At 45.0% G+C, this 11,023-nt stretch overlaps 1 protein-coding gene across 1 annotated transcript in view; it reads right to left on the reverse strand.

Moving 5' to 3' along the window:
* FHAD1 (forkhead associated phosphopeptide binding domain 1) overlaps positions 1-10,001 on the reverse strand; it is a 158,393-nt gene extending 148,392 nt beyond the window's left edge. Inside the window, 2 exon segments of the mRNA XM_017869555.1 lie at positions 5,019-5,125; positions 9,847-10,001. Coding sequence (XP_017725044.1) covers positions 5,019-5,111 — 93 coding nt within the window. The 5' untranslated portion in view covers positions 5,112-5,125; positions 9,847-10,001.
* Between the last annotated feature and the right edge of the window lie 1,022 nt (positions 10,002-11,023).

Below are 11,023 nucleotides of genomic sequence, written 5' to 3' on the forward strand. Positions count from 1 at the left end.
TTTTTTTTTTTTTTTTTTTTTTTTTTTTTTTTGAGACACAGTCTCGCTCTGTCGCCCAGGCTGGAGTGCAGTGGCACAATCTCATCTCACTGCAATCTCCCAGGTTCAAGCAATTCTCCTGCCTCAGCCTCTCAAGTAGCTGGATTACAGGCGTACAACACCATACCCGGCTAATTTTTGTATTTTTAGTAGAGATGGGGTTTCACCGTGATGGCCAGGCTGGTCTCAAACTCCTGACCTCAAGTGATCTGCCCGCCTCAGCCTCCCGAAGTGCTGGAATTACAGGCCTGAGCCACCGTGCCTAGCCAGCTTTCCATTCTTTAATAACTTTGCTTCTCTTTTCCTCAAAACAAAGTATATTGAAATAGTACACACACACACACACACACACACACAAACAAACAAAAAGAGTGAACAGGAGCTCCCCTGGCATCAGAAGAGGAGAAGCTGGAGTCCCTGGAGATGGAGCAGTGAGAGGGAGGGCAGCCTTAAGGCAGGGCTCTCAAGGTTCGGTCCTGGAAGCATCTCCATGGGGACCCTCACCAGAACCTGCAGAGCAGAGAAATGGACAGATTCCCGACCTCGCCTAACCCCACTGCGTCAGAAAGCCTTGGAATTCATGTTTAACAATCACACTCATGCACATGAAAAACCCAGCAACCATTGGCTTGTGACATTGCTGCATTCTGGAAGAATTAAGTCCCTTTCTTACCAGTGTTCAAGTAACAGCCACATCCAACTATAAACATCACACTTCAAAAACCACATCAAATTATACAGATTATAACCAGAAGGTTTAGCTCTGAAATGAGCAAGGCTGGTGGCCGAGGTATTCCAGCACTGTCCATTGCAGGTGGGGGTGGGGGCAGATTCTGAAAGGAGCTCCTGATTTCTGCACAAGGCAGCCAGGGAGCCCATTTCAATAGACAGGTCTTCCACTTGCTGAAAATCCGTCAGTGGCATTTTCCCATTGTTTTTCAGATAAAGACTAACATTCTTACGGTGGCAGGAAGGAGTCCTGCCTGCCTTTAGCTCTCCCCCTTCCCACTCTGACCTCCACACACTGGTTTTCTTTCAGTTCATCAGGCTCTCCATATGCTCTTCCACCCCAGGGCCTTTCCACACACTGTTCCTTCTCCCTTTGTCTAGTTAAGTCCTTCTCATGCTCCATATTCCTTTCCTTTAGAGCCCTGACATAAGCTTGAAACCATCCAGGCTCTGCAGATCCTCTGACCTATGTCTCTCTCCTAGCAGCTTCCTGATTGCAGGGACCATGTGTGAGTATCCCCAGGCTTACCTCTGTGCTGGGGCTCCAGGCAAATGGCTGTGGAATGAATGAGTGATAATAACGGCAAAAACCAGGCTGGCTAAAACAGGCTTCTTATAACCATTAGGAAACAAAACTCCTTTCATGATACAGGAAAAAAAAAAGTCTGGAGGGCAAAACTCTACAAATATCGATGTTGATTGTCCCTGAGTCATATGATTACAAGTGATTTTTATTTTCTTCTTTACAGTTTGCTTTCTCCCAATTTTTTAAAAAGCAATAGGTACATAATTACCTTCCATTATCAGAATATGTGAACAATGTCAGATTATAATATCAATAAGCAAAAAAAAAAGTCAGCTTTGCAAATGACTACATTAACAAATCTTTAGAAGCATAGCTCCCTATTCTTTAGGATTTATCCAAGTAAACAAAACAATCTTCTCTCTTTGTTAGGTGTAAATGTTGGGTAATTTCACAGCTGATTTTTTTTTTTAAGATTCCTGAACTTTATTTAGTGGAATGACTTCTAACAGCACAAATAAGACAAATGATAAATTGACTGTTGAATTATTACTCAGGGTGGCTTAGAGCTGATCAAGCATGATTCTCGGGTTAATCAGAAAGGCCCAGTGAAGGCAGAAGAGGGGCAATTTTCACCTTGTCTTATAAAATATTTTCTGAAAAAATATGGACACACCTGTAGGTTTCAGTTCTTCAAAACAGACCTGTGTCCCCCACATCCCTTCTTAAAGCAAATCTCCTCTCCCAAATCAATTTAAGCTTTGGGAAGAGGATTTGTCTAAGAGAAGATATAAAAGCCCATTAAAAGTCTATTCACAAAGCATTTGGCAACTCATGTATCATCTGTTCTCTCGGGAGTTAGTGCAAGCTCATGCTTCTGGAAATGCAACTGATTCCTTCATAAATCAATGGAACTGTTGCTGACAGTGGTGACTTACTTTTTAAACTAAGGCCAAGGAGCAGTAAGCAGTCAATTATTTTTATACAATCAATGCTACTCAATTTCTGTCTATATATATAATAATTGTCCTCATTAGTTCCCGTTTCCAAATAATTTGTTAGTATCAGTGGATATCCGCCTTAACCCTGTGAACAAAAATTCTCTGTCTCCATTTTATGCAACCATAATAATGATTGTGGTGTCATCTACTTCGTACCATATGCCAGGTACTTTATATGCATTTTCTCATTTAATCCCTACAGCCCTGTGAAATAAGTGGTTTATAGATGGAGAAAATGAGCTCAGCATGATTAAGTAGTTTGCTTGAAATCACACAGCCAGAAAACGGTCTAAGAGATTCAAATCCAGGTCTACCTCCAAAGCCTGTGCTTTTAAAAATTACTACTGTTTTCTAATATCATAGTCCAGTTCAAAACAGGGATCACTGTCTCTACCTTGGCCACCCAGACGGTAAAACTACCTTAAATTTATCCTTTGTTATGATACAGAAGAAATTACAGTTCTTTTTATTTGATTTTTCCACTTTGTACACTGAACAGTTTTCTGTGTCCTTGTAGAGAGACCATGTCACAGATGAGAATCTCAAGGGAAGGTATGATGAGTTATTTTAAAATCGATTGCGTTTATAACTCTTAGAAAACTAGAAATGCAGGGGGAATATTCTCCATTTGATAAAGAACACCTATAAAAAAAAAACCCTATAGCTAATATAACATTTAATGATGAAAGACTGAATGCTTTTCCATTAAAATCAGGAACAAGGCAAATATAAAGATTTATACTGCTCTCACCACTCTTATACAACAGAGTACTGGAAATCCCAGTCAATGCAATACCTCAAGAAAATAAAATTAAAAGCGTACAGATCAAACAGGTAAAAATGAAACTGTTTTAATTTGCAGATGACATGGTAACATCCTAAGCAGGCAACAAAAAAACTTCTAGAAAGTTCAGTTAAGGTTGCAAGATACCATATAAGCATACAAAAATCAATTATGTTTCTATACACTGGCAATGAATAGGCGGCCACTGAAATTTAAAGTATAATACCATTTACCATCACAAACAAAAAAGGAGAAATTAAGTACTTAAGTATAAATCCAGCAAAACATGTACAGGATTTGTATGCTGAAAGCTACAAAGTATTCATGAAAGAAATCAAAGAAGACCTAAATCAACGCAGAAACATACCACATTCATGGATTGAAAAACCACATAGTAAATATATAAATTCTTTCCACATCGAAGTATAGATTTAAACACAATTTCTATCAAAATCTCAGCAGGACATTTCATAGATACAGACAGACTTATTCTAAAATTTATATGGAAAGGAAAAGGAAGCAGAAGAGGTAAGACAATTTTTTGATTGCTACACACAAATCTATTAATACACATGTGATCTATAAAATGATACAAAACTACACACATTGTCCTTCTCTCTCTCTCTCCCCCCGACACATACACACACACACACACACACACACACACACACACACACACACAGAGCATTTATGTCAATTTCCTGGTTTTGATATTGTTATAGTCACACATAGTATGTAACCATTGGAGGAAACTGGGTGAAAGGTAGGTGTGATCTCTACCTACTATTTTTGTAACTTCTTGTGAATCTCTAATTTCAAAATGAAGGGTTAAAAAACAGTGAGGTCTGAAAGACATCTGCTTCTCACAGTTACAAACAGATTCCACGGCATTTCTCTTTCCACTTCAATATTTTAACCCCCTTCCATATTTAAACAGGCTCAAAGCCACTGTTTTTATTATTATTCTCCTTCTTTCAACTTCCTTGGTTGTCAGTGAGCTGAGGCTTTGGACCAAACCACAGCTAATTCAGAGAATGAAATGAAAGAATGCCCAGGCTAAGCCTGGGGCTTGCAGCTCCATGGCCTTCCTGGCCTCTGAGAGGCCCACAGCAGTCCCACACCGGGTCTTGAAAGGGAGAGAGGCCTAGCCCAGAGCAGGCAAAGGCCAAAGCACCAGCTCCGTGCCCACCTTCTGAAACACACATCAGGCTGGGGAGATGACCACAGGTGTGAGGTAGGAGGTGGCACTGGACTCCAGAGGTGGGGCTCAGACACTGGACCAGATTGAGGACTAGCTAAAACAGGGCCAAGGTGAAAGCAACTTTCAATCAGACCTGCCCACCAAAGTGCCACGTCAATGTACTGTTGCCATGGCAACACCCAAGCGTTATCTCCCCTTTCCATGGCATCCAATGATCCCAAAGTTATTATCCCTTCCCTGCATAAACCGGCCCTTAATCTGCATACAGTTAAAAGTGAGTATAAATATGACTGCAAAACTGCCCTGAGCTGCTGCTCTCTGTCCACAGGGTAGCCCGGCTCTGTAGGAGCAGCCACACAGCTGTAACACTGCTGCTTCGATAAGTCTGTCTCCTTCTACTCCTGGCTTGCCCTTGAATTCTTTCCTGCGCAAAGCCAAGAATCCTCTCGGGATAAGCTCTACTTTGGGGCTCATCTGCTCTGCATCGGGTGGGACAGTGACAGATGTGTTCAGCAAAGGATGGGGCACATCCCACTCTGCACAGCACTCAGCTTCACTCCTTATGCCAGCAAAATGGGGTACCCGTGGCAACTGGCTATTGGTAGCACACCAAGGAAAGGTATGGCTGCTTGCCCAAGGTTGTGGTGTACAAGAGACTGGAGTCCACATAATACTAAGGACTGCTGAAGGGGGAAGGAAGGGGTCAGGGAGCGGATGGGAACAGGTGGGAAGACTTCTTACCTGTAAAACAAGGTCTGAATCTTCATGCCTTCCAATTGTGGTACTTTTATTTAGGACAAAAAAGCCTTCTGCGCTCTTTAGATAGGCTTTCATCCTCTCTGTTTTCCCTACATAAGGTTTTCAGAAAGAATTTTGTTAGAAAATGCAGGCCTCTAATTATTCAACAACGTCATACTTAGAATGAATGAAATAACCATAGAGTCACGTCCAAAGCGAGAAATCAGAAAAGGGGGGATTAGACAGATGAGTCAACAATGATGACAAGGACAATTCTGCAGCTTTTTAAGATGATCTCTTCTAACAGGGTATCTAGCATAGAAAAGCCTGGTTCTAATAATCAAACAGAGGGCATTTCTTAAGTAACTCAGGAGACAAGCAAACAAAAGCTAAAACAACCTGACAACAAATCTGAGTTCCACTGATGACTGCTCTCTACCTCCCATCAAGCTTAGTATGAGCTTAGTGATCTGACACACCAAGTATTCAGGTTCTGTGTTCCTAATCCAACCCTTACTAGCTCTGTGACCTTGGGTGAGTTACTTATTCTCTCTGTGACTCAGTTTCCTCATCTATAAAATGGGTGGGTTTTTGTTTTTTGGTTTTTTTTCCCTGAGACAGGGGCTCACTTTGTCATCCCGGCTATAGGGCAGTGAGCAATCTTGGCTCACCAAAGTCTCGATCTCCTGGGCTCAAGCAATCCTCCTGCCTCAGCCTCTCGAGTAGCGGGGATTACAGGTGCACACCACCACACATGGCTAGTTTTTTGTAGAGACGGGGTATTGCCATGTTGCCCAGGCTAGTCTCAAACTCTTGAGCTCAAGCAACCCTCCCACCTTGGCCTCCCAAAGTGCTGGGATTACAGATGTGAGCCACCACACCCATCCTAAAATGGGTTTTGCAAGGATTAAATGCGCTAATACACGTGCGGTATCTAGAATGGTGCCTGGCACACACTGAACACTCATTTGTACTACTCTTATTAATGTTGTCAACCTGGGCTTCTCAAACTCTGATCCAAGGAGCGCTAAACTTCCATAGAGCTTATTTGATTCGTTCATTCATATTTAGAGATGAAGTCCTGCTCTTTGGCCAGGCTGAGTGCAGTGGCACAATCACAGCTCACTGCAGCCTTGAACTCTTGGGCTCAATGATCCTCCTGCCTCAGCCTCCAGAGTAGCTAGGAATACAGGCATGCCACATGTCTGCTTTTGGAGTTTCTTAAAGAGTTATCATTGGAGAGGCAGGCATTAGATGATGTTTTCCTTTTTAAATCGCTGCATTTCTTCATTTATTTAGTTAGGGGAAAAAGATTACTTTTTTTTTTTTTTTTTTGAGACGGAGTCTCGCTCTGTCGCCCAGGCTGGAGTGCAGTGGCACGATCTTGGCTCACTGCAAGCTCTGCTTCCCAGGTTCACGCCATTCTCCCGCCTCAGCCTCCAGAGTAGCTGGGACTACAGGTGCCCGCCACCATGCCCAGCTAATTTCTTTACGTATTTTTAGTAGAGACAGGGTTTCATCGTGTTAGCCAGGATGGTCTCTTATCTCCTGACCTCGTGATCCGCCCTCCTCAGCCTCCCAAAGTGCTGGGATTACAGGCTTGAGCCACCGCGCCTGGCCGAAAAAAGATTACTTCTAAAGGCAAAATATCAAGATTATAGCTCAGCCATGTAATCAGGACCCTGCACAGTATTCCCCCCAGCATTTTACTATAAAAATGCCAACCATACAGAGAGGCTGAAAAAAGCAGATAGTGAGCTCCTATGCACCCACCACTAGATTCTACCATCAGCATTTTGCCATATGTGTTTTATCACATATCTTTCCATCTATCCGTGTGTCCATCCATTTTATATTGTGGTGCATTTTGAAACAAGTTCTATACACATCTTTTAAGACAAACACTTCAGTGACTTCAGAAACTTCTAAAATGTTGACAGTAATTCATCTCGATCCTTGAATCTGATTTGAGATTATGTCTAAAGATGCAGGGTGAAAAAAAAAAAAAGATGCAGGGTGATATCCTTCACCTCAATGCCTTGTCAAAGAACAACAGTCTCTCTTTTCCTTTCAATTGAAAAGTTAGTGAAATGCCAACTTATTGGACTATGGATAAAAACAAAACTCAACTAGTTGTGGTGGTACGGACTCTCAGGGCTGGCTCTGCTTTTCATCATCATCTCTGTCATCATTTATGGAGTCCTTAATAAGTGCCAGGCACTTTTCCTTGAATATACTCTTTTCATCCTCAGAGAAACCCTGCAAGGTAGGTGTCATTATTGTCCCTACTTTACAGACAAGGAGACTGAGATGCAGAGAGGTTAAGGTCCCCTAGCATTCGGGCAGGGAGACAGCCATTGCATGTCACCACTATATAATCCTCAGGCAGCTCAACTTTTCACACCTCCATCGCTGCTGGGTGGGGAGGGGATGGGATGGGGGAGCAGAGAGAGTGACTGAGTGGGGGGAGGGAGAGGTGTCACTTGGGACACTGAGGTTGTCACTGTTTTGTTGACACTTGGGACATGAAATAACAGATAGCCCTTAACACCAGAATTCTATCTTCTGCAAAAAAGGAAAGACCCTTGGGAGTAAGAGAAATAAAACAAACCAGATAGTTTGTAAATTCTGAAGCCTATGAGAAATCCTCAGAAATATTAATACTTTCATATAATGAGAATTTTATTTTAAGTCTGCTGTCTTTAATAGGGATAAAAGACATTTCTTTTCCAAAAGAACCATGCCCTGTTGCCCTCAAACTGCCTGAGTTATTAATCTTCAATCATAGAGGACTACATTATGAAGCGCCACATTCAAAACTAAAGTAAAACTAACCTAAAGTCAACTTTCGAGAAATATCTCTTTTGTGGGAAAGCCACAGGAAATGCCTCCAGAGTAAAACCCCAAATCTGAATGACTGGCTTTTTTTTTTTAGCTTTTCCCCCAGATGTTTCCATAGTTGGTGCCTTGTGGTAGCTACCTGACCACCCCAGCTAAAGGTGTCATTAGTCACTTCGTTGTCTAGCTAGCATGTGTCACGCTGTGGCTCCTTCCTTGAGCTTATCATTCTCTGTCATTTTCTTGTTCTTTACTTAGCTACATGTTTACTGTTTCCCTTTCACTGAGATATGTCCCAAGAGAGCCTGAACTGTGTTGTTTTAAACTCAATTACCCACGGGTTTCCTGTGTTTGTACCCATCTTCAGAGCAAAGACACTGCCAGATTTTGTTCCTGACAATCTTTCCAAGGACATCTGCAGGGCAAATATCCTGAGAGGATAAGGATAGTGTCCCCATCCAGGGCAGAGTGCAGACTTTTTTATGATAAAAATGTCATCTCTGGCCAGGCACGGTGGGTCACGACTGTAATCACAGCACTTTGGGAGGCCCAGGCAGACAGATCACCTGAGGTCAGGAGTTTGAGACCAGCCTGGCCAACATGGTGAAACCCTGTCTCTACTAAAAACGCAAAAAAATTAACCAGGTATGGTGGCATGCACCTGTAGTCCCACCTACTTAGAAATCTGCGGCAGGAGAATCACTTGAACCCAGGCAGCAGAGGTTGCAGTGAGCTGAGACTGTGCCACTGCACTCTAGCTTGGGCGACAGAGCAAGACTCCGTCTCAATTAAAAAAAAAAAAAAATGTCATCTCCTTCCAGGGCAAAGGTTGGGCACTGGCTAGCAATCCCTTTTAAAAGACTGGAGTTTCCTGAGCTTGGGGTTCCCTAGCTGGGACACAGACTCGCAGTGTGTACAGCATCCACCTGGGCTGTCCTGTCTCACCCCGGGGACCTTGCAGGGCAAGGGGAAACAATGCAAACATGAAGCTCACAGTGCCTGCTGTGCTGTGAGTAATAACATCCTTTGTCTCTGGTCCTGGAGTCTCTGGTCTTCTGCTAGCATCATTAAGCAGTGGCAGCCTAACTTAGTTTGCAGGTAGTGTAAAAATCTCAGACCCTTTGTGGTTCCTCACAGTTCTGTTCATTACTCCAACTCTGGCCCCCAGAGCTGCCAGGCCTGACACATAGTGGTACTCAGTAAATCATGAATGAATGAAAATACAAAATAATGCTTAAAAGTAAGTCAGGGTAGCCTAAGAACCTTTGACAGTAACCACCTTTCATTTTCCCCTTCAGTATTTATCCTAGATGACATTTTGGAAAAAAAAAAAAAGTCTGTTTCTTTAACTGAATGGGTTGGGCCATATTTCCCCACTTTGATCTTGCCCTGTGCAGTCACTTTCCTACCTGAAAACACTGTAGAAAGTGATTAGATGCATTAAACTCTGTAAATTAGTTCTATGACACAGGGCACCGACCATGGAAAAGAGCAAAAGAGCTTCAGTCATCTGCACTCCCTGCTTAGGGGTCAAAAGTGAGATAGAGAAGCAAAATTTCTATTGCGGTGTTACCAGATCTTAAGTGGCCTGGGAGCCCTAGAAATTCCTCAGTGTTGTATTTGGGAAGGGAGAGGTTAGGCAAGGGGGGGAGTCTCTCTGACCGCTGGGTGGGTGTGGTTCGTAAGTCAGGGGCAGCGGGGATGCCCATCCTAATCCCAGCTGTACCCGCCAGTACTTCCCAGAGTGGCATGGCTGGTGCCAAGGAGGGGTCTAAGGCCCCTGGGGGCTTTCTCCGCGGGCGGGGATGGGGCTGCACCTGGAAAGGAGGGGTTGGCGTCGGGGCACCTACTGGGGTGCTCCTGGGGACCGGAGCCTGGATCTGGGAGGATGGGGACCGGGAGCCACCCCTCCTCCTCACAGATCTAGTCCTCGCGGGACCGCCCCTTCCGGTCCCCGGTCTCGGCCCGCCGCCGCTTCCCGCACTGCACTTACCTGGCGGGAGGAAGAAGCCCGCGCTCCGACCTCCGCCGAGAGCCCTGCCAGCTCGGGAGGCGTCGGGCCCGCTCCCGGGCGAGGCCTCCCGGCCGCGCTCCCGCGGAGTCTCCAGCCGACACCCGGCGCCCCGCACGCCCGCCCGGCTTGTATACGCGCGTGGCCATGGCAACGCCGCCGGGCGCCGCGGGGCCCGGCCTAACAGGTAGGGGCGTGGCGTGCGCGGCAGAGGGGGCGTGGGACTGCTCAGGGAACGCCCACCGGGTTACCGCCTGCTGACTACTCCAGGCCCCACGAGCCTGCCCCATTTCACAGATGGGAAAGCGGAGGCTCATAGGTCACATAAGTGGCCCAAGGTTTTACAGAGAGGAAGGAGCACGAAGGAGATTTGATTCAAGAATCCTTTCCATTACCCCTCGCTCTAAGCTAGATGCATTGAGGGAGGGTGGGGGGGCGATAGGGAGAGGTAGGAGATTGATGGAGCTGAACTCATGAGACCCTTGGAGGTTAGTATGCCCACTACCCTACCCAAATCTCTAGTCCTTTCCTTTACAGACCAGAAAATAGAGTAAGAAGAGGGGACCTCTGGGAGTGGGGTGGGGATTGGGAAAGGGATAGGGTGGAGTGAACAATTTTGAAAGAATGAGGATTTCTTCCATGTGCTGGGGAAAAAAATTTCCAAACTCACAATCCTGCTGCTCCTGCTCCTCCCTGTTAAGAGTGACATTTATTCATTCTTTTGCCCTTTCTCTATCTCTGCAAACATCTTCTGAGGCCTATGAGTGTCACATGCTGGTCCCAGAATACACGTGGAATACTTCCTGCCCTTAAGAAGCCCCTTGCCAGTCGGCATAGGACTGGGGGGATGGAGTGTGTTGAGAAGATGTGCAAATCTTATCTCCCACCACCTCCCACTTCTGCTTGGGGGCAGCACAACCTTGCTGACTTTACCTAGAGAGTGATTCCTCTCAGTGTCAGGAAATGGCTGACCAGGTACCTCAAGAAAAACTCTAAACATTTTCTAAGAGAGATGAACTATGGCACACTCTACCCTGGTGATTCGGTTTGGCTCTGTGTCCCCATCCAGATCTCGTCTCGAATTAAAATCCCCACGTGTTGGAAGAGGGGCCTGGTGGGAGGTGACTGAATCATGGGGGCAGACTTCCTGCTTGCTTTT

Source organism: Rhinopithecus bieti, unplaced genomic scaffold (genome assembly GCF_001698545.2).
Source record: "Rhinopithecus bieti isolate Rb0 unplaced genomic scaffold, ASM169854v2 scaffold_758, whole genome shotgun sequence".
NCBI classification, from domain to species: Eukaryota; Metazoa; Chordata; class Mammalia; order Primates; family Cercopithecidae; genus Rhinopithecus; species Rhinopithecus bieti.